The sequence below is a fragment of the Battus philenor genome, unplaced genomic scaffold, assembly GCF_028537555.1.
Source record: "Battus philenor isolate CCGP_79_NKW_IND1 unplaced genomic scaffold, ilBatPhil1.0.hap1 SCAF_22, whole genome shotgun sequence".
Classification (NCBI taxonomy): domain Eukaryota; kingdom Metazoa; phylum Arthropoda; class Insecta; order Lepidoptera; family Papilionidae; genus Battus; species Battus philenor.
This window is the reverse complement of record NW_027181685.1, coordinates 7070602-7095733: the sequence shown is the minus strand read 5'-3', so window position 1 is coordinate 7095733 and position 25132 is coordinate 7070602. Positions and strand designations below refer to the sequence as shown.

General features: G+C 34.4%; 1 protein-coding gene across 1 annotated transcript; it reads right to left on the bottom strand.

Annotated features, from left to right (window-relative positions):
- Positions 1-1474: 1474 nt before the first annotated feature.
- Positions 1475-24624, bottom strand: LOC137923696 (multidrug resistance protein homolog 49-like). The gene is made up of 23 exons (XM_068766937.1): positions 24464-24624; positions 23453-23498; positions 22023-22216; positions 21190-21334; positions 19245-19345; positions 18219-18390; positions 18008-18132; positions 17649-17838; positions 16180-16401; positions 15095-15336; positions 14087-14174; positions 12402-12610; positions 11448-11614; positions 10284-10543; positions 9634-9785; positions 8648-8762; positions 8049-8298; positions 6918-7113; positions 5706-5868; positions 4688-4882; positions 4078-4287; positions 3240-3386; positions 1475-1711 (listed from the first exon to the last, which is right to left on the bottom strand). The coding sequence occupies exons 1-23, from the start codon at positions 24622-24624 to the stop codon at positions 1475-1477; spliced, it is 3987 nt and encodes a 1328-aa protein (XP_068623038.1).
- Between the last annotated feature and the right edge of the window lie 508 nt (positions 24625-25132).

Here is a 25132-nt window from a genome sequence, read left to right as displayed (position 1 = left end):
ATTTATTGCCATAATACTCAATTCATATCGCAATGTGAAACGTTTTTGTTCTATGAATGTCGAAACTATTTTAAAAGAAAAAAATGTATATATGTCCAAGATATACCGGTATGAACAGGGGTCCACTTATATTATCTGGAGTACGGAAGAGAAATATATTCATGAATGAATATATTTAAAGTTAGCAACTAAATGATACAATTCAAAATAATTGTCTTTTAGGGGGAATGTAAGGGTTTGGATAATGCAGGGAATGTTGGACGTTTGGGAATGTCTAAACAAGTGAGGTTAATGTAATACGTAACAAAAAAGCATTTTAATTACATCGACCAATATTCTTTACAATTTAATTTTTAGAATAAAAATAAATAGACTAGTACTGTACAAAATTATGAAAAAGTGTAAACATAATTAAAATTGTAAATTAGAAATCAATTTGTTAGAGTGCCAAAGAAATTATTACATTTACAGAATATTTAGAGTTAAATTTTATATATACGAATATGAATATACTGTGCCAATTTTTAGGTTAAAATGTCTGCGTGGTTAAAATGTGTTTAAAAAAAGAAATAAGGTTATTTTTCTTATTTCTGTTATGGGCGGGTTTTTTGTACTATTATATTTCCTTCATAAATGGCTTCTAATAACGCATCTGACAAATTAATATAAGGCACTCGATATTGTTTCGATAAACAACAAAATTTTTAATTATGTACAAACCTTACATTTTGAAACATGCGCTCTACATTCGGTTTTATTAAAAAGCTTAGCCACAGCAGTAAAGGTTTCAATAAATAGATTAAATGTTAGGGAAACAATTAATATATACAACACAAGAAAAACGTAGTAACTGATAAATTTGTGATTGTCCACCAGAGCCAAATATCTCCCGTGCCGTAAAAAGAGATCTATAGTAAATGATGTTACCCATTTAAACCATTTAGTAACATATATTTCACGTATTGCAAAACAAATAAAAATCTCTAGTTTTTACTTTGGTTTTCAAATTCACTTTATAGTCACAGAAATATTACACCGAACGAATGAACATTACCTGTCTTAGTTGTTAAAAATCTATCTTAGGTAGACAATTACCACGTTTTAGTTATCTTGCGTTGAAATTTCGTGTAATACGTGACAAAGATAGGCAATAAGAACTACTGCTGAATTCGCTGGCCAGAGTTAATAAAATTATTTTAGAAATTCATCCATTTCGTTAGGGATAACGAGGGTAAGCGTGCCTTTACATTAACATAAAAATCCCAGAAACTGTTAGTATTGCAGCTGAATTTTCGACAGCATTTCAGCAATTTGAATTTGATAACAATATTAATTTTTCTGAATTATGTTTAGGGTAATAAAATAACAATGGTTTCACCTATGTTTCCACTTATATTAACAATTTGTATAAATAATATGTGGTTATTAATATAAAACATACTCTGTCCGACGAATATAGTACAACTATAAGGCTTTAAGCGGCACCGCTATCAGTGGGTTCCTCTCCTTCTTCTACGAAGCCACATTGCAATTCATACAGTCTAGCGTAGATTCCCTTTCTGGCAATGAGTTCCATATGCGATCCCATTTCAGCAATCACACCTTTATCTATGACGCATATTATATCTGCATTTTTTATTGTAGCCAGGCGATGAGCAATTATAAGGCAAGTGCGGCCTTCGCTGGCTCGATCTAAGGCTTCTTGCACTACCTATATAAATAAAATTATTATGAAAAAAAATCCTTAGACATTCGTAAAAATATATCTATACATAAAAATATACCCATCACTGTCGCCGAGAGCATCAATCGATCCTAGTGTTTGAAGAGAGCTGTCACTAGTTCAATTGTAATATTCTATTTTGATTGGTCTGTTTATAGTAGTGAAACTGTATATTAAAAAAGAGAAAGTTACACTTTTCTGCCTTAATAGCTTACACATAAAGTTCAAGAATATAAGTAAGGTATATAAGTAGTTTTAGGGAGAAAAGTGACACTTATCATAATAGATAAAAGCTATAGTTTCGTTATTCAAACGTTTCTTGGTCAAAACTATCATGTGATTTAACATCATCAAAATATTTTTGAGTAATCACTCCAAAAAAAATTTACAAGGCCAACAAAAGCTTTTTAACCTTGACTCCGTGACTTGATTACAAAATAGGGTCATTTTAAAATAAATTCAAAAATTTTGATCAAAGAATTGACATCTGTGCTAATTATCAAAAAACACAAAACCTGCTCTTCTCAATATATTGAAAATTTTAATAATTGACGTATAAACTCTCCATTATTATCTTAAATCTCACATTAATTAGTTTTAAATCTAAAATTAAAAGTATATTATTAAATAAATCTTATGACAGCATTCAAGAGTTTTTAGTTGATCGAGATATGTGAAACTTGCTAAGTTGACGGATTTGCAGGATTGACATTATAATGTATACATTAAACATTGGTAAATTTTATTTACAAAGAGCAACTGTTGAGTTTTTGACTAACTCTTATCTCCTGATCAGCACTCGGAGCCGGTTGTAACTTACTCACAAGAGAGTACATTAACTTTCTTATAAAGTTAAAAATAATTGATGATCCAAAAGTACAACAACATGCCTACATGAATAAAAATTTAAATTTGAATTCGGTTTTTTGTTTCCTTTTTTGTATTTTAACACTTTCCATGCCATGTGGGGCGTATACGACCACGCCGCTGCACTTTCCGTTCAGGTCATTTGCAGTTCTCATTGAAAAACAAAGGATTCTTAATAAATGAATTGTAGGGTCGAATATATAGGGTGGGCCAAAAATTTTTGCAAATAGCAACACTTGATTTCTCCAAAACCGTGAGAGTAAGGGGCCAACGGCGAGACGGAGCACATCTCGACGATGTAATTTTTAAAAAATAAATTTTAATAAATGATAATTACGGTAAATAAATCATAAACAAAATAGCATTTGTACTTTTATTTCTACACATGTTTCAAAAGTGCAAAAATTTATGGCCCACCCTATAGAAAACTTCACATGAAGCATGCGCGTAGGTAATGCATGTTAAAATTTATGACTTTTTCCCGCTAATTATAGCTTTGTAGTATAGAAAAAGTGTAATTACATGCATACGTATTAAACTTTTTTTATTCTTAAAGTGTGAAATTCTTCAAAACTTGCCACGCCACGGCACGGAACGTGTTAATAGCAAATTTATCAAAGAAAAATCTTTGAATTTGTTTGTTTCTTACCTTCTCGCTGTGTGTGTCGAGTGCAGAGGTGGCTTCGTCTAATAACAGTACACGCGGATTTCTTACTAGAGCACGTGCTATAGCTATACGTTGCTTCTGTCCGCCCGACAGCTGCGACGCGCGCGCCCCAATGCGTGTTTCGTATCCCTGAACACATTAAATTGACATTTCACAATCCGTCATTTTTATTTCTCTAGCCTTAGCCCAAGCCCTTACTACCTTATTAAATCTTTACAGTGACTAAGCTTGAATGCTCCTTAGTGAGACGCGATTCAGATAGTGATATTATCTACATTACCGATTTATATTATAAAGACTTTACCTACGATATTGAATCAATTCATTCATGCCAGTATTTCAGTTTTTTTAATGAGAATATCTTTTACTTATTATCGTACCTTTAAAAATGCCATAAAAAAGCCTTAACATAAGTAAGAAATTAGAAGAAAATTAATTAATAAAGTAGTAAGATTTGCGACGACAACTTTTAATAGTTACTCACTTCTCTTGCAATCCTTGAGTGTTATGTGAATGTTTTGTATTATGTCACAATTTAAGAGACGTTACACATACAAGTTGTAGCTGTTAATTATTTAAATGATGTAAAATTTGTATTGACTTTTCAAAACACTAACCTTTCTTTAAAAGAAAGAGTAAGAACTGTAACTTTCTACGCAAACCTTTAATGAATTACTGGATGTATTGCTATTAACATGCCTATTTATAATAAATAATAGCTTTCGTTAGCACTGATTGTTATTTAATTAAGTCAGTATCTATTAAATAAACTTATGAAGAACATAGCTACGAAAATAAATAGTATTGTATGACAACTCACTGCCGGCAGAGCTGCAACAAACGTGTGAACATTTGCCGCCTTCGCCGCATTCACGATTTCCTCCAAAGACACAGTTCGGGTGTTATCACCGTACGCGATATTTTCCGCTATTGTCCGGTCGAAGAGCACTGGCTCCTGGGAGACTATCCCAAGGTTCTTGCGCAGTGTGGACAAATTCATATCACCAGTTATGCTGTTGTCGTCTAGGTACTGGAAATATATATTTACATGGTTATTTATGCTAATTTAATCTTAAAATATATCTAAAACGATACTAGACTTAGAAAGTTCATAATTTTTTTTTGTATGAACATGTTTTTATGTATCCAACGAATTATAAATGCTGGTGGAAAGTTTTTGAAATGATTGATAATAAATGACATGCATGGCCGCTTTGTCAGACAACCTTGCTACGATCGTCGGAAGACGTTGACGCTCCAAGCTTCCGACAGGTTTTTTTTTTTGGAAATCTTTAAGCGAGGCCAGCAGTAAACATCCTATGGCAATAATGATTACTGTAATGAGACCATGTTTTTCTTTTCGCAATCCACGTTTAATCGAGAAGTTACAATTTTTTATATCATAGAATAATAAAAAACTCATAACTTACTACATCTCCCTCGTCGGGATCGTACAACCTCTGCAAGAGCTGGATCAAGGTAGACTTGCCGCAGCCGCTCGGGCCCACTAATGCGATGCGCTTCCCTTGGGGAATGACCAGGGATAGACCTCGAAGCACCTCCACTTCCCGGCGAGTTGGATACCGGAACTTAACGTTCTTGTATTGAATCTTTCCTTTTGCAACCTAAATGAATAAAGAATACTTGAAAAGCATCACGTATTGGCAAAAAAAATAGTTTTAATATAATGTACTTTTAATTGATAAATAACAAGTTTAGTTTAAAAAGTATTGTATTTAATGAAGTATGAGGCATACATTTTACATAGAATTTTGTAATGTTTGCATATCATATTCCGAAGGATATAAAAAAAGATTTATTTTTATAAATTGTCTCTTTACTTGTTTGGACAGAAGGAAATAATATATAGATATTATTTTCTTCTGTTCATTAATGACGAGACATTTCATAGTAACCAGAGTGAAGATCAACTCTTATTACTAGTTTTAAACCTTTTTTTAAACGTCCACTAATGCTGTTTGCTAGACTCTTTCTGTAAGCTTAAGCTTTTATGGATTCCTCGCGAACCACGGCTTGGGTCATTTGCTATTTCACCGGAAACGTTCAACAAACAAATTTTCTTACGTCAAACTCCGTACTATTTTATTCTATGTGCTTACATACCGCAGTGGACTTATAAGTCGCTGTAATACATAATTAGTATAGGTTTTTATAATGCCTTGAATTTCAACTATCAACAAATAACTTTTTTTTTTAAATATGAACATTTAAAATTTCGCAGAAATGTACTAAAATTGAGTTAGCAAAAGTCAAGTATCAAAGAATATCACGACTAAATTTAGAAAAAATCTGTCATAATTTTTTGACAATACTTTTCTTATTCACGAGAAACTTAAAAGGCTTATTGTACAATAGATTATTTGATTAGGAACTTTACAAATTATCTTGTAGTCTAGATTGTATAATTTAAGAAGGTTGACAACTTACATAGGTGTCTGGAACGGAAGCTGCACGTGGACTGCAAACTCGGGGCTGTCGTGCCAGCTGGGTCATGACGCGCCCGGCTGCAAGCACGGCGGCACCGAAATTGGGCGCAAACGCCAACGCCTGCCCCATCATCCAAGCTCCGAAGATTAATGCCTCTGATACTCTGCAAATAAATTATAGTGCATAATCATATTAAATTTATTCCATGCACGGATTATCATCGAATTGGGAAAGAGGAGAAGCGTAGACAAAAGCTAGTATACACAGAGTCCAGCATCAGCAATTTAGGAAAGCAGTGAGTAGCCGTAGTCCATATAGCGCGCTGAACATATGGCCTATGATCTTAAGGTTCTAGAGTGGTAACCGGTAATCCTAGTATTCGACACCCCCCCCCCCCCTAAGGTATACATACGACCTTGTTATGGTCGCTGAAAGACATATGGTGCAGACTGCTTCCAATTAGTCTTATTGGAAATATGGGTGTGGCCAATGTTTATGTGTTTACGATACATAAAGACGTCCAGAATTTTTACTGTTTTCATTATGTGTATGAACAAACTATCAATTTTAATTAATTTTAATCTCAAAACGATTTTCCGAATGTGGCTTGTCGTAAGTAAAGTTGATAACTATATCATTTTAATTATATTCATGTTTAAGATCACGTCCAGATCTTCTTTATTTAAAAACGAAATTATATACGGGATGCATAAAGCGATATTTAATTTTATAAAATAGATGATGAAGAAAGAAATTTGTGGTAAAAGTTAATTCGTTTTTAAACGGTTTTATTTAGTTCGACCCGTACGGAATTTAATTGGATCAAAATTAGAAATTGAAATTTAAGCACCTTTCCGTTGTCAGATTGATCTGAAATTTGGTACACACATTTAATTTAGATGACAATACAATATAATAAAATCAATAACATTATAAATCTGAGATGGCCGCCGATACAAAATGGCGGATTACGTATTTTTCCTTATCCCCCTCAATATGGGTATCAAATGAAAGGGCTACACTAGTAAAACACGATGATTATGTCAAAATTTCACATTCAAGATGGACGCCGTTCCAATATGGCGGACTAGGTACATATTTTTCCACAACCACCACAATATGGGTATCAAAAAACCGTTTAACTTAAAAGTTTTTTAAATGTATTTATTATTTATTTCTAATAAGATAGAGAGTTTACAATGAAGGACTCACTTGATGACGGACTTGTAATGCACGTCACGGTTGGCGACCAACACGCCGCCGTACCAGAGCGAAAGCGCATACCCAGCCACGGGTGCTGTCTGCCCGAAAGAGAAGACCATGCCGCGCCAACGCCTGCTGCGACGCTCAGTAGCCGCAGCGCTGCTGCCCGCTGTCTGATAACGTGCGACTACGCTTTCTTCACCACCTGCAATATACGATCATATTAAATCATTCTTACATAATTTAAACAGCTGAGCTCAACTTATTCCTACAAAAGTTGTCCATGAGTATAGAGATCTCTATCTAAAATGTAACGCTGGTATGTGAAGTAAACAACATGGCAGTTCCATAGGAAATGCTCGTATTAACCAAATAACATTGCCATTTATAGTCATGGAAATAACATTATAAAGGGTTCCGACAATAACGTGAAGTATGAATGGCACATTATGGCGACGATTATCGACGTAGTGTTCTATTATGGCGGTGTTCCTGAAGGCAAGTCATATGTCAAACAAGACAGTTGGTCTCTATTCGCTCAAAGCGTACCTTCAATAGGACGCGAAAAAACAATTGTGCGATTGTATATAGCTTTTAGTATTGTATGTAGTGCTATTGTTACATCATGTATAATGTGTGATACATGATGTAATGAAAAGTTTTTTTACCTATATGATATCAGTTCCTCTATGCTATGAGGATAGCGTATACATATTTTTTGTTAGTGTAATATTTCTTAAACATTTGGAAGGAAAATGTTTGCGTGTTTAGGATTCACTTCAGGGAAATCAGGCAGATCCACCTGCAAAGACTATCTACCAAACATTAACCCTTCTTCGAAAGTGTTCTGCTTTTGAAACAATTATATTTGGACCTGTGTTGTAACATGACAAAATCTTCAAAGATTCCAATTTAAAAATATACTAGCTTCTTCCCGCTTTTGCGTTGCCAATATCTGCCTTTACTTAATTTCTACTGAGTAGCAGACTGTACCTTAGTATTCGCTGTACTGTGAATACCCGAGAGGGATTGACATCGACTCGATTTGTTTCTTTTGGATCAGAACAATTACTACAGCTAACATTACCATCTATAGAAATTCTGAGTTTTAAACTATTGTTATTATAAATGTATACTTACAAAAAGCGGACACAGTTCTGATGTTAGTTATCGCCTCCGTAGCGATGGTGGTGGCCTTGTTAGAGGACTCTCTTGCGGATGTGATGCCCTCAGCGAGCACGCGGCTCTCCAAAACGACGGCTGATATCACCATCGGTACGGAAATCAGAGACACTAGCGTCATCTGCCACGTGTAGTACAGAGACAGGATGATACCAATGATGATAGTTGCCGACGCCTGCATTAATGCACCGATACGAGTTCCAGTTGCCTGAAAATGATTATTATTGGTAAAATTCTGTATTGATATCTCTTAGAATTTTATTAGATAATTTTTGGTGTTATTGGTGTACCTATTTGTGCCAAAACGAGAGTATTCTGTGAAAACATTACCGTATTCCTATCCAAAGATGCAATAAGAACGAGTTCCTAATGACGAGTCTTTTTTAGTGTCAGGAAGATAATTGCAAGCGTATTGTTACGCAAAATTTATTTTAACATTTCGATGGTTCGAAAAGGATTCGACTTCGCTTAAAGTGTGTTGTCGTTATATATCATAGCTGTGTGATATAAAATAATCTAGAAAAATCGTTTATAAAGCAATTAAAAGTATAAATTACCCCTTGTACAGCTGCTGCATCGGCGGCTAGTCTTGAGCAAAGAGCTCCAATGCCGTTAACCGGCTGGTCAAACCAACCCATCTCTTGTTTCAACATGGCCCGGAAGGCACCAACCCTTTAAAAGTGAACAAAAAATAATGTAACATTTGACAATATTTCCATAAGAAATATGATTATTATACTGTCATATTTAGCATATACTCTATCATTAACTTTAAGGATTCGATTCTCTAAATTAAAATATTAGAAAATGTAAATTTATACACAGTGCTTATTTATACGTGTAAAAGGTTTGATAGTGTCAATATATAGCTTATTTATTAGCAAAAAGCTATACAGCTTTTACAAAGAGATCACTATGAAATACATGAATTTAATTTTTCTATCTTCTGGTAGTGAAAAGTCTGCACTTCATTACACGATTACTGCTACATAGGGGAAGTAGCTATATATAAGTCCCTTTTTTAATTAGGATGGACTTCCGTGAGGTTTAAAGCTTTTAAGATTATAAACAATTACCTCGTTATATTAATACAATACGAATAATAGTGCTAAATATTTCTCATCAAATTATTTAATGCATAATGAGTTACAGCAATTTAAATTATTGCAATTCTCCAAATAAATAAAATACAAAATGATTTTGTAGCTCCTCAGCATTCTGCGAATTCGCCGAGCGAGTGACATTGTAGGAAGTACTTCCGTACGACGCTCGAGGCTGACGACCCGCGTAGAAAGTTTAAGGATGTCTCCTTGCTATGCGATAACCTTTACCGACCCGACTTCCGAAATAAACGAATTTTTAAATTACCGGTCAATGTTGTTTCGGAACCTCATTCGTAAAATGAGCTCATATTCACATATCTCAAAAAATATCTCTGTTACACACCTCATACAAGAACACCCCAGTTACATAATTATTCCAGTATATTAGTTGTATTATTAACATACAAAAAGGTTAGATTAGAAACAAAAGAAATAATAACCTTAGCCTTGCGGTCAATCTAACGCCGGTCAAGTTGAAGATGAATATTTGGAAGAAGATGCCGATGCCCGTAAACACGCCCACGATCAGAAACAGGACAGCGATGATGTTTGTCCCGCCGCGTACGAAGTCCTCATCCGGATTTTCCAATAGCTGTTTTAGGAAACAATCGTGAACACGTGTCTTATGTATTAATTTTAATTTATAAAAATAATCATAGAAAATAAAATGAAAACATGGAATAAATTGAGAATAATACTATTTGTAAAAAATAAGCTTTAGATAGATTTTTGGCAAAGCCTATTTTACTTATTTTTTTTTAGGTTTACATTAGTTTTTCTTATTTTGTTTCAAAATGACAACAATCGAAACAATAATTATTACATACTCTAGGTTATATAAGTAGATTTGTGTTCGTATTAAAATTATCAATTATAATCCCTTTCCACTTACACTACTTCTACGCTTAATGAAGCTAATGTGATTAATAAATTGAATAGAAAACATGTATACTAGATCTATTGCTACACTGTTACGTATACCGTATCTACTACTAGACATTATGTCCGCCGTTACAGAAATTGTAAGAATGGTAAATAAAAAATGTATTTTACGAACGTAATTATCTTAAAAGTTACTATACAAACTTACACCGTAAGTTTCACCGAAAAGGATTGCAAAGCAAGGGAAGGAGGAGCCAACCGCAATGGCCGCGATCACTCCGCCGACCATCAGCCACTTCTCAGGTTCGCAAAGCTTCAATATCTGCCACGTGGTCGGCTTGAATTCCTCCTCCTCTATTTCTGCATCCATCACGCTGTCCTCTGAACCCGAATCCTCCGAAGCGGTGTTGCTTTGTATCGAATCGACCGAAGCTAACTTCTGAAGCATTGGTTTCGCTATTCTTGCGTCTAACAAAAACATCTTGATCAATTATATGTTGTACAAATTTTGCTTTTTCATACCTTTCACATCATACACAGCCAGTAACATGACCGGCAAATTAAATATAAGCTAAGAGTGCCTCAATGTCTATCCTTTTCGCTCAGCAATTTTCAATGGTTCGACTGATATTTTAGAATTTGTAATGTTTTTAAAAAAACTTAATGATACAGTATGTATATATATATATATATATATTATAATGCATAACAAATATATTATATATATTTGGCATAACAAATATATTATATATATTTGTTATGCCTACGCTCGTAATCTTTGGCCATAAACTACCTAAATACTAAACTTTCTTTAGGGTGTAACCGCAGTTCGTCATTGCTTTTCGTGCAAAAGCTGTTGGTATTGGTAATCGCAGTGTGGTATTATGGTGCAGAGGACGTTGTTACTCTTCCCCACGATTGTAATTCTCAGACCGCTATCGCTGATCTACCACTGCTGTATAAAATTTTAAATACAAATATATAAACATAAATATCTTTTTAATAAATTTACATATAAACTTTATTTTTTTAATAAAGTTATAATAACATTAATATACTTTCCCAATATATTTTAAACTAATAAGGTTCATGTAAAGTAATACTTGAAATAACGCATATAATCGCTGGAATAAATTATTAGATAATATTAATTTACTATCTAATAATATGTCACTATACTTTCTCTCTCTATTTGTTGCTGGCGCTATATCCCTTTTTCCTTCTGGTTCCGGAGGTATAGCTTGAGTCATATAATTATATATATATAAAAATATATATATATATATATAAATTTAATAATATATTTGCATGTTTAATAATGACGTAATTTATGTCAGTATAAAGTAGACATTAATAATGTTAAGATCCTTACGTTTTTTCTTCTCTGTATTCGCACCGGGAGCTATACTGGGTTCGTTCTGTAATACGAGCTGGTAGTACCTGCCATGTAGGCTTATCAACTCCTCGTGGGTTCCCTCTTCCACGACTTCGCCTTTCTCAATGAACACAATTCGATTTGCGTTTAGCACTGTTGCTAACCTACAAAAAACATTTTACTTATTAGAACAGGCAACAAAAAAACGATTCGCTTCTTTAACACGAATATTTACTTTTATTGTAATAACATAGAATTACTCATTCTGTTATCTTTTAAACTTTTGATTTTTGTTGTTCACTTACAGTAACCGAAACCGCTGTACCGCGCATTAAAAATTCGCGCGGTAACATGGAGGCTAGTATCTGGCTTCGTTTCATCAGTCCGCCGTTAACGCTCGTGGCGCCATTCTTGCTCTTTTTACCTCAGCCCCAAACTCTCCACGCTTTTTTAAGGCGCGGTACAGCGGTTTCGGTAGCATTATAGTTTCATCGGTCAATCATAATATTACATATGTCTTAAAGTGACTGTGTAAACTTTGAATTTTTAATTTCTTACTAAGAGCGTATTTTTGTTTCTTAAAGACTTTTTTCTCCGATCAAATCAGATATGAGGATATCTGTAGGCAACCGAAAGTAACCTACATAGGCTTAGACAACATAGTGCCTAGAACAGATTTCCGCTGAGGCTTTAGACGAGTGGAGACCGGGGACCGGCAAGCACAGCGTAAAAAGTCCGCCCATAAGGTGAATAATTGGCCCTTTAAAGGTCACAAAAAACCGGTCTATGCAGCCCGCTTCCTTCCGCTCCTATTGTTAATCGATGAGGAAGTCTATGTCTATAAGTGTACGTTCGATAGCTGAAATAAAAATGATGTAAGTTTTTCGTGGCGCATGTTTTTTTTAATAGCGGTGATTAAAGGCTGTTAAAAAGACTGGTGTAGATACACACCTGTGGCTCACCATGATGGTGGTCCTGCCGTGTGCAGCTGAGTCCAATGCACGCTGGACCTTGGCTTCGCTGTGAGAGTCTAGCGCCGACGTCGCTTCATCTAGAAGTAGAATCTTAGGCTTGCGAACTAAAGCCCTGGCAATAGCTATACGCTGTTTCTGACCTCCGGACAGCTGAGCGCCTCTCTCTCCTATCAAAGTGTCATAGCCCTGTCAAAATTACCAATAATGTAAAAACCAAGACAACATGAAGGATTTATGAGTGAAGAGCATAAAATTCATAACATATACACTGGTTGGGCAAAGGTATAAAAGTTTTAAGGGGTGAAAGTATAGTTCATTTACTGCAATCAACGTGTTTGTACTCCCTCGAATCGATTAAAAACGATGGTTTCAGAAATAATAAATAACGTTATGATAATATAGTAAGAAAAAGCACTATTAAAATTTTGATTACATTAATAATAAATTAATGATGAAATAATTAAAACTTATTTCTTTAAGTATCAAAGTGATACTGGATAAATAGATATAAGTGCAAAATCTTTTAAAGCTTTAAGACTAAAATAAACTAACTAATAAACTATTTCACTGTTAGATTTGAAGTTATGTATGTAACTTGGATAAAAGTGCATAAATGTATTTCAGTAAAACAAAAAGTAAAACTTATAAACTTGTTTCGTATATTATAAATAAATATTTATCAAGTTAAACTCTAACTTTTACTGACACCGGGCGATTCCGGGCGATAATGTATAATAATATGAATAACAACTGCTTATAAATATTTTTGGATCATAAAACTGATGTTGTGTCTAACGGGTTTTCGACGAAAGTATTTTCATCAATATCATAGTTTTAACCCTAAGATGTCCACTGTTGGCCGTAAGCCACCCACCCTCGTTTTCCAGTATGACCGGTAAAGAATGGTCTACCTCCAGCATTTTCCCACAACCAATAAAATAATAATAACGTCTATATCTATTATTGCGTAAAGCTATGACGGAAGCATTGCCACAGTAGTCAGTAACGGTCACTCGTTTCTTCAGTCATTTTATATATCTCCTCACGGGGTTGCGACACTTTTATTAATAATCTAGCCACTACTCCTAAGTATATCAGAGTTGTAATTTTTTTTAATTTATATTGGGTACCTATCGTATTCCCTATCTTGTTGTAGGATAGGGTTTGTTATTCTTTAACTATTTTTTTTTCTTTTTTCCTTTTATTTCTGTATTCTCCTATCATTCTTCGTATGATCTATGTTTCCTCTCCTTTCATTCTACAATTTTCTATCATTCTATTTCATTCTTATATCCGTCCATTCATAGCCTCACTTCCTTCGCCTCGTTCCTTCAATACCACAGAATTGGGGTAAATATTTTTATTCTTATTTAATACACTAATTTATTACGAATTATCACATTTTATCGCATGTTCCAGTTTTTATTTTATTTACCTAACATTATTTTAGGTTTTTATAATTTTGTCCTAGTTCTTTTAATTCTAGTTTCATTTTTCTTTTCTTTTCCTCCTGTTTATCTGGTTGCTTACAGGAAATGTAACCTGTGGACCTAAATTACACAAGATTGCCCTATATAGTAATCTCGGAAGTCTTTAGCCAGTTGTGAACTTCAATCAGAATAATAAAGGTTAAAAAGGTTAAAATAAAGGAAGATTACTCACATCAGGCAATTTCTTTATGAAGTGATGACAGTAGGCTTGTTTTGCTGCTACAATGATCTCCTCGTCCGTACACGATGGATTACTTAATCTGTAAAAATAACAAAAACAACATATTCTAAACTAACTTGAAACTTTTTATTAATGTGTTGTTATTAACGAGGTTTAAATCTATTGACTTGTTGCATCAACATCATTATCACTTTTGCTGTATGATGTCCACTGATTGACATAGATGTTCAATAGATCAAAGAAAAATCCCAAAAGATTTATAAAAATTTCGGAACGATCAGCATCCAGCGTCTATCGTTGAAAATCTGATGCATTCGTACGGACATTTGTTGTTGATAAAAAATTTAGTATTGCATTTTATATAGCGTTTGTGGTAATGCTTTAATGCTTTATTTATCTAACTTCTAGCCCCTGGGCAGTATCACTTAACAAAGCATTCACCTAAGAGATTGGCATTCGGAGACTAACGAGATTCGTCGCTTTCATTTCCGAAACTTCCAGAGTTAAGTTACATATATGAGATTTAGGATAAGCGCTTTCCACGCTCTGCTTCCCTCATAATCTGTTAATGTCTATCTACCTCTTTTTCTAACGACTTTCCCCTCTAATTTGGATTCACTTACAAGGCGTATAGTATTTTTCTTTTATATAATTATTCATTTTAATATATTGTATATTATCAACGTCGAAGGAATAATGAGGCTTGAACTAATGACGACGTAACTTGTAATTAGATTATTGTTACCGGTAACCAACTTATATTTCCTTAACTGGACGAATTTTACTCGACACTCAGTCAACTAAAGTTATTTAAGAAATTAAGGAAAATGTTAATAAATAATCATACAAGGTGTTGCAGGTCATGTATATATGCCATCCACTGTTGTCTGAAACAAAGGTTATTGACAACTATAAAGGTCACTATAATTGTCAAGGCGGGACATTGTCGAAAAAAATAAAGATCGAGATATGGTCCAATGCCAAAATGAGTATAGTCACCGTATGTTCTCCTTTATCGATCCGGCGAAGAGCACAGGCTCCTGGCCGACGACGGCAATGTGGTTTCTTAAGTGGCGCACGTTGAGACTCCTAAGGTCGTGGTCTGATGCCAGCACGCTGCCCGCCTCGGGATCGTACATCCTCTGCAGCAGCTGTAGTACCGTGGACTTACCACAGCCGCTCGCCCCTACCAGCGCAACCGTCTCGTTGTGGTTGAACTTCAGCGACAAGCCGTTTAGCACCTGCGAGTGATAATCGCATATTAATACTTTCGTCAAGCCCATTGTCTCTAATATAAATTCAATTTTTTTTTCAACATAGGACATTACATCTCTTATTGAAAAATTAAAAGCTTGTACTAGAGAAAGGGCGAAAGAAAATCAGTAGGACTACACACTTTTAAAAAACACCTAAAATATCCTATAGTTACGTTCTTAATCGAATTTTTCGAAACTATGTTGTATTGGAAATGTGTTCTTATCTCCAAAATTATGTTGTAATGAACAAAACTGAAGCTTTTTAACATATTAATACACGAGCATTGATAGTCTTGATAGCATTGATGACTGTAGTTTGTGTTAGTTTATTCAGAGATTGTGAGGCATACAATGCGTCCTACGTTATAAAACTGATAATGAGAATGATTATATTACTATAAGACAATTATCAATAAAAGTTCAACGAGCAATGTGGAGAGCAGTGCTTGAGATTATTCTACGAGATCGAAACAGGAACGACCAGAGAATTGGCAAAAAGGAACGGTAGGGGGCAGGTTACATAGCGTGGAAAACTATTAACCGCTATGGCCTCAAAATTCTAAAGTGCAGACCACGGATCGGGAAGCGCAGCGCAAGACGTCCCTCTACAAGGCTGTTAAAGTTATATGACACTGGAAGCAGGGCTCCTTTAATTGGTCCTTTTGGAAATTTATGGGGAAAAGGTCCAGTCCAAAAAGTCCAGCTGTGGACGACTTTCTGCTAAAGTGATGGACTATTAATAGTAAAAAGATTTTTCATCCACATGGCATTCGAGTTTATACAATCGATAGTGAAAAATATAGTAGTTCAAAAGTAAATATACGTTACCATAACATCGGGTCTGGCAGGATATCGGAAGTAAACGTCTTTTAGCTCTAACGTTCCATCTAGTACCGGCTTGCTACCCTCTGTAGACAGACTGTCGATTTCGGGCTTGCGGTCTATGACTTTAAAGATGGCAGTGGCGGAGGCACGTGCGCTTGCCATGGCCTCTATATGCGGAGACGTCAAACCGACGTTTTGAGCTCCTTGCAAAACACTGAAAAATACCTAAGAGAAAATAAACAATTTACAGTGTTCATTTTTCCTTTTAATAATATATACAAAGTTTTTTCTATAACAAAAGGACTAGCAAAAGCTTTATTATGAGTTTGGATGTACGAAATACGTTCCCATTAACAGACCAGAAGTGATAGCAACGAAAGTTATCGCGGCTTATCACACATCGCAAAGGTACATGGTAAAACAATATAATATTTATCATTTATAAAAGTCATATATTTGTTACGCAATTAAAGTACAAAAAATAACAAAAATTTAAAAAAACCATCGACTATCGTGTAGGGATAACAGTTTTACATAATTCATCGAAATTTAACATATAAAATCAAATAACACAATACATTTAGAATGCATAGAATACATAGAACGCAAAATGAAAATATATTTTTAAATATTTATTTGATACGCAATATTATTGCATCCGTATTTGACGTCTGATTTCAGTATTAAATTATTAATAACGTAAGTAATACTATTATTATTAACAACAAAATGGCAGTTATGAAAGAGACAATAAATATTTGAAATATAATTTTTATCTTTGAAGATCTATAAAAAAAAACAAGCTCTCGTGTCAACATTGACATGCAGACTTAGCGTCGCCATCACTGATCTACATTAAACCTTAATAAACTTCGCTTATATAATAGGTGAAGGTCGCCTAGTTATGTATATTTGTTATCTATATGTCTTCCTAAACCAAGTCAAAACACTAAAAATTTAAGGTATATTAAAACAGGACATAACCAAAAGATATAGCAGTCTGTCATCAATTTCAAACTAAACTAGATCCGTTCCTTTATTCTCACCCCGAGTTTCATTCATTAATTCGGTGGTTATTTTCTATCAATCCTACAAATTTATAATAATAATATGCAAGGCTAAAAAAAGAAGTATCCGTCACGACGTATTAAAAAAGAACTAACTATAGATTTTAATTAGTACGAGTTAAGTGAAACATTGTGATAATATAATTGTGGGCGGGGCATACCGCTTGTGCAAACGATGGCCGTTTAGGCCGAAAGGTTCTCAAGGGGCTATCATAGACCGGTAGACGTGGCATGTGTGGGGGAATCCACTAGGGGGTCCGGCGACATAGTTAAGATCACAGAAGGTCATCATGGAGATCTTTGCGAGAGGTCTGTGCCTTGCAGTGGCCGTCTATCGCCTGAAAGGAAGAAGATGAAGGAAAAATTTTCATCATCTATAAATTATAAACATTAAAGTATACTTACAATCATCAGTACAGCGGGAGTGTAGACAGGGACTTCCTCGTGTCTGCTCTCCAAGATGAGTCCAACGCCATACCAAAACGAGAGAGCGTACGTCATGTATATAATAAGCCACATGAGTCCACTGCCTATGCCAGAGTACACACCTTTTATCGTGCCTGTCTTCTTAGCTGGATCTAACCGGTCTGAATATCTAAAAAAAATATTAGAAAATTATCCTTCCAAATAAATTTTAAAAAAATTAAATTGCACGAATTGAAGATTCAGACAGAACGAGTGCGACATGAGATATATAATGAAGTACGTAAGTTGGATTAAAAATGTCGCCGTAAAACAATAACCATCAATAATCATAAAGTTACCTTTTTATTTCTTTTTCTTCTCCACCAAAAGCAACCACTGTGCGTATAGATGACAGTACTTCTTCCGCTATAACACCAGCTATACTATATGCTTTTAATTCTTGAGTCGTAAGCGATGATTGAACCTAGGCGTTTAAATGAAATAATATATTTTAATGTTAACAAAGCATAACAAATATCGGTAAATAATTTTTTTGGGTAACCTTCATACCTTAGCAACAACAGCAGTCGTGCCTATAATGACCGGCGCACATGAGAGGATGACGAGGGTAAGCTCCCAGCCGTACACGAGGGAGATGATGACAGCAGTTACAAAAGACATAACTAAGTATACAAACATGGCAACCTTTTCGCCAATACCTTCGCGGTATTTCTCCACGTCGCTGTAGAAAAAATAAATTTAAATAGTATTCATACAACGTGTTAACAGAAATTTTACAACTGATTTACAATACATCAATTTTTAAAGATTTTTATTAGATAAGATCATAAAAAAGACAAAAACACGAAAACAAAATCCTAGGTAAATTTTTTTAAAGATCTCTTCGCCAAAGTAGAATATATGTACAAACGAAAGCGTATTCTTTGGTCACACCAGAACTGGAGAACAACATTATCGATTTCATTCTCTTTTATAAATTTTCCAGTACTTTCTATAAAAAAAAATTGAAGCTAATGTGCAAGACTATTGTAATGTATGTATTGCGCATTTGACAATTCGTTAAGGACATTGCGCGTTTGACAATTTACGGGCTGCAAATTAGTACAGTGGTTTCACAGAAGCAATGTTCAGTATTAATCGATCACAAAATTAATTAATTTACTTCTCATTTAATCACTAAAATAAGAAATCAATCTGGAATATGGTACATTTAATTACTTTTTCTAATGGAATGTGACAGCCTAATAAATTCTGGCATTAAGTCTGTCGGTAGAACTAATTACATATACACTGTTATGAAGAGACACGTTGTCCGGGGTAGAGTGAATAGCTCAAGATCCAGGGGTCTTTATGATAGACGGATTTGATCCCAATGATCACCCTCGCGGAAACAACTCTAAATTAGCGAGTGCTAGACACCTACATAAAGAAGAGATGGCAGGAAGTTGTAACAAGGGCCTTGCAATGACCCTCATGACTATAACTGTCCTTCCAAGAGAACATAGCTAAGGAAAATAAGTATAAATAATATATTAATAAACAAATATTATTAATTTAACAGAATAGACAACTTACTCAGAGACCTTGGTTGCGAAGTTCATAGTGGTGTTCAGGTCGTACCACGTAATGTCTTGGCGGAGAACAGCTTTTAGAAATATCTCCTTTACTCTGTCAATCTGAAAAACCTCTATTAATTAGGATATTGTAATAGCTCTTTGTTTAAAATAAAACAAGTGTTGCAATCGTACCTATTGTAAAAACTTCGACTTAGTTTATTTAATTGTATGATTATTTTTTAATGTTTTTTTAGCCTTACAGTTGTCAAAAACAAAATTAAAGTTATTAATGAATTACATAATATACAATTACTAAACTAAAAACTAAAAAAGTTTAGCCAACTACGTGTATATATCTAACGCACGAAATAGCAATTCCGGTCGAACTATATTTAATATCATTATGTTATTTTAGAATATTTTGTTATTTAAATTTTGTTTTTAAGCAATTTATTTTCACACCTGCAAGTAAGGTAAGTCAGCTAGTTTCACAATCATGTCTAATTAAGGATGTTTAGTTATTTACATTTAAGAAGTGGTAGCCCGATGGTAGAGGACTGTGACTTGCGGACGTAGATTGCGGGTTCGATTTCCTACATTCTTATGTAATTCACACTTTGTGCATTAGATTTAAAGGATTGCAGAGGATGGACAACAGCGTTCTTTGAGTACCATTATACCACACTGCGATCGCCAATTCGCCTGCCAAGCATGATAATTATGATATATTCCCCAATAAATATATCAGAGAGAAGCTTATGCCTTGCAGTGGGCATGTATGGGCTGGAATGATGATCTATCATATTTAAATAGACATTTCCAATATTCGGGAAAATAAATTGGCCGAAACTAAAAAAATATAGATTTTTTTTCTGTTGGTTGCATTAATTCTAAACGAAAAAATAATCCATGTCATTTTATCTTCATTGGTACATTTATTTAAATTTGCTATTATTACACGCTTATTAGAATATAGAATATAGCACTACCTTACATAATTGTAGTTGGCACCTACGCAATTTAATATACATAAATAACAAGGAGACAAAACTCATTTGTATAAAAAGATAAAATGAAGTGCAGACAGTAGTGTATAAATAATACATTTGACGCAGTATTTGTCGGTGCGAATACACGACATGTAGTGTGCCACGTAGCGAAGTGCCAATGACGTTGGCAATGATGATGATAAATTGTTATGTCGGGTTGTAGAAAATTTAATGGTGCAAAAGCGTAACATGAAGATAGGTATGAAAGCGAAACATTGTGTTAATTTTAACCTAATTAACGCGAGCAGATGCAAAAAATTCCCCGCATTTCCTAATTGTAGTGAGCGAAATTGCCGCGTACGTTGACGACCGCCTTACTGAACGGAACAAGCAATATTGCCCCTCGTCTCTCCACGCGCATACCTAAGACGCGGTACAGTGGTTTCGGTAGCACCATGATGAAATCACTCCATTCATTGCTGCGCTCAACATAACTATGTGAATGGAGTGATTTTATGTTCTTTTAAAATACATATCTTGCTACACATTCATGTACATCTCTTGTAAAACCGGAATCTTAACTTTGCCGTTTTCTTAACTTTGCCGTAACAATGGTATCAAATTACGTTTTATAATTATATTACAAAACGCAAAGCTACGAGAGTTTAAAAAAAAATTTACTTACACTTTGTATATTCTTAATACAATGTGCTATAACAGTGTACAAAAGAGTTTATTGAAAAACCTACAAAGAAGTTATTATTTTTTGGTAATTTGGGGAAAGGTATAACAAAGTTGTCTTTATTTATAATGTAACTAACTTTGTATCAATATTTTTCTTATATTTGTGTAAAGAAGGAGCTATATTTATATTGAACACGCATTGTCAAAGTTTTTCTTTCGCCAAACTTATCTCTAAGAATCTTATCTGGTCTATTTTTAGGACTGTATTAAGATAAAGCGTTTGTTTCTAACCTGTCTACTGGCTGCATAGTTGAATAGATCGACGCTGACGGCCCCGCATATAAACTGCACTAACGAGAAAACCGTGCAACCAATGCCGAAGGCTTGTGAGTCCTCTATCAAAGCCATTCGGTTCTCCTGGGCGCTTGCATTTGTTCTGTAAGTTTCGTAAACGAAGTCAAAAATTAGATTTGTCGCTATAATATCGGACATGTATAATGTATTTATCATTATTATTACTATTTTTAAAGTGTAATGGAGAAACGTATTATGCACACCATAGATAGTGAAACACGTCAACAACTCCGTCTTTAACAAGCTCAACATAAAGACCAAGCTTTCAAAAATATGTTACAAATAAGTCCTCAATTCTTCTTGCAGCTGGATGGAGCGAAATTACTAGATTCAGGGAAAGGCAGTAAAAGATCACGTGGACGATCTTCTACTCACTGATCTGATCAAATAAAATCAGTAACTGGACTCTCAATTAACACTATCCTGAGGAAAGCAGATAGCAAGGCTTATCTTGGCTGATTACTAAAGTTGTTGTGAGTAAACGAACATACAAACATTCATAACGCTACGGAACTTCACTTTTCATGAAACAATGTACTCAAAATATATTGCTGAAAAAAATTACTATGCAAGCCGCATCAAAAGTTGACGCAAACAATTTGTTTTAGTTTTTATGAATTTTATTGGTATCATGAGTATTTTATTGGGTTAGCCTTAATTTGTTCTAGCATTGGATTTACACTTGACGTTAATTTATAGGATAACCTGTCCAAAAATGTGTATTAAAAATTTACGACTTTTTTATTCTAATATAATTCTAGAATACTTACAGAATCCTACCGCCACCAAACATAGAGATGGTAATGGTGGGGTTGGAGGTGCCGACCATGACGGTCCGGTCGATGAGGAGCGCCGTGAACTCGCCGTAGATGATCACGCCTATTGGCACAAACAGGCCGTTCACTGTTGCCAGCAGAACGCCGATTAAGAGCATCACGAGTTCCCATGGCGTCGCGTATCTGAACTGTTAGTTATATAATATATTAAGACTGCTCTTCGACAATTTTCATAATTTTTTTTTCGATGATCAACATCTCATTTCGACCGTGAGACGTCCAATGCTGGACATAAGCCTCTCCCATAGACCTCCAATAGGACTAGAGGACTAAGGTTTCAGGTGGCAGAGACCTCTTAACAGTAATTACACTCAAGGGTTAGCCCGAATAAGTCGACGTTAATTGTTTCATACAGAAATAACCTTTAAGCCACTTTAGCGGACGTATAATGTCGTGATTTTGGTTTGCCTGTTGATAAGCGTTCCCATCAATGTTTTCAGACGTGGGACCCATGCTCCACAGGGGGGCAGTTTGATTGTTAAGAGGGGACGAGAATTTTGAAAGAGGACTTGACATGCTTATAACAACCCTTTCAATTTAATATAAGAATTTTAGAAAGGCTAAGGTAGGGCAAACCACATAAAAGTTTGGGAAACACTGGTTTAGAGTATGCGGAGTGTCCGAGAAGGTCTAAATACGACTCAATTACTCTCAAAAGACTCAATTAGTTACCATGATCGGGTTTTCTGAGTTTTACAGCTAACATTATTAGATTATAATTACTTTGGATTGGTTGGATGTGAAAAGTGTTACTTCCTGGAAAAAATGGCGGATGAAACTTTGGGAACACTAATAATCGTTAATTGGAGAAAACTTAGTACTTAGCGATTTCGAATTTTTAATGAAAAATTTTGAAGATACAATAAAACAGCCATAATGGGGCTGTTCAACTTAGGTTACAACGCGCTGTTGTGATTGCCCGGATCAGTATCATTAGGTGAACGCAATGAATCATTAGTCTGCCGACTTATGCATCCTTAATCTTGTGACTGCTTATGCATACGTGGGATTCATTTCAAAGACATTTTAAAGGTAATTGAATAAATTTTTGAATTGAATTCAATTTAAATGATTAAATTTTCTCCCACGTACTTATATTTACGTATATATATATATATATAAATATATATATATATATATATATATTAGAAGTAAGTAAATGTTGTTAATCCTAACAATACTAACCTCAAAAATTCATTAACTTACATAGCTTCGTTCGAAATGTGAAATATTATGTGGAGTTTAAAAGGCTATTTACTATTCTTATTATAAATAACATTAGGCTACAATTACTCTGAGAGATATACATTTGTATTTAATTTTACGAAAACATAAAATTTTAAGAAATAAATTAATATACTCACTAGACGGAACCACGAAACTGGCACAGATTGATCCTGTTGGTCTTCACTGAAAACAAATGTTCATCAAACTAAATGATTACTTTCAGAATGTCCAAATTTATAACACCTGTGAAAACTTTACTTAGAAGTTAAATACCTAAAATTCTTTTTCGCTCCTTTATCGACGTACTCCGCTAATCGAACAATCTTGAAACGACGTCAGAATTCGCTCACTACCTAATAACTTATAATAATGCTACGCAAGCGAATTGCTGAGCGAAAGATAGCCAGTGATTCTACGCGAAAGATGTTAATAAAAATAATAACGAAACAGATTGAAGCAAAAAAAACCTTTCTATCGTATCACATAAAAGCTTATTGCTTTTTGTTTACAATGTTATTATATTTTAAAGTGTTATATTTATTCATGCTTGCACACTTCGAAGAAATTTTAGTTTTAATTTTCTTTTTGTATGTGTACATAGTTTTAGTACCAGCCCCAAATTGGATTTTTTATTTATACATTTCATTTATTTATATCAATATTATTAAAAGAAGTTTAACACGAGTCACCCATACTAAAGGAATCAATTTTAATTCCATTTTTCAATTCAAACTTCTTCATCCTCATCATCATTTAAACCGTAGCCCATTGCTGGGCCTTCACCATAAATGTCTAAAGGTGCTGTTAGAAGCGGCCCGTATCCAGCAAGTTGTGACGGCCTGCTTAAGGTCCTCTATTCACGTATCCAACTTATTATCGTGTTTGCACGAAAAAGCAAGAAAAATAAAATATTTTCAAAACGCATCTTTTAAAGATTTTTAAAGCAAGCTGTAAATTGTTCGATCTTCAATTAATAATTTTTAAACGATTATTTATTACGTTATTTTACTTTTTTTGTATTAATAATTATCGTTTGAAGGAGCACAAAATTTTGTTATTTCCGAGACGCTCAAAATCCTAGAACCAGCCCTGAAAGAAACCTTAAGTAAAAATAAAGATTGCAAAAAAAATAGTAATGATGTACTAACACTTCTTTGTTTCGCGCTTTTTCAGCTAAATAAGCGGAATGCTGAGCGAACGCGCTGATAGTGAGCGAGTTCTGCCGCCAGCCTAGTGCGACTCCACTAGGTTTCTCGTTCCTGCTCGATCTAAACTGTTGGACGCTCTTTACCGACTCATCACGTTTCATTCTCGAGTCAGCCGCTCTGCAAACAAAGTTATAATTCATTCAAGCAATAAGAATAATAAGGTTTATTTTCTTAACACCCGAAATTACATTAAAACCCACCGCTTAAACAGAAAAACCTATTTATATTTGACATAATGATCAGCGCTAGTCCAGCGGTAGAAGACTGTGACTTGCGATCGTAGGTCGCGGGTTTAATTCTCGGTATGCAATGTTATATTACTCACACTTTGTGCATTCATTATATAGGTTTGTCACTGCTCACAAACAAGTAGCCAGAGGATAGGCAGCAGTGTCTTGCCAAGTGTGGCCATAATAGTATATATCTTTAGCCATAGATATCTTTTTAAGGACGGCTAAGATAAAAATATTACATTATTGTCAACTTATTTATAATTCTGCTCTCACCTAAATCGGCAGACGTAATACCATAAAAATTATTAAATTAAAAAATGCATATGTTCATAACAAAAACCGATGGGTATTACATATAGATAGATATTTATAGGTA

What these genes read in the sequence shown, in the direction of transcription:
- LOC137923696 (XM_068766937.1), bottom strand. Translation starts at nt 24,624, where the DNA reads ATGAAACGTGATGAGTCGGTAAAGAGCGTCCAACAGTTTAGATCGAGC. An exon ending in AAAGCGCGAAACAAAGAAGT is followed by an intron (nt 23,499 to 24,463) that starts GTTAGTACATCA and finishes ATTTGTTTTCAG; the next exon opens with TGAAGACCAACAGGATCAAT. An exon ending in CTTCCGTTCCAGACACCTAT is followed by an intron (nt 4,883 to 5,705) that starts GTAAGTTGTCAA and finishes TTATTCATTTAG; the next exon opens with GTTGCAAAAGGAAAGATTCA.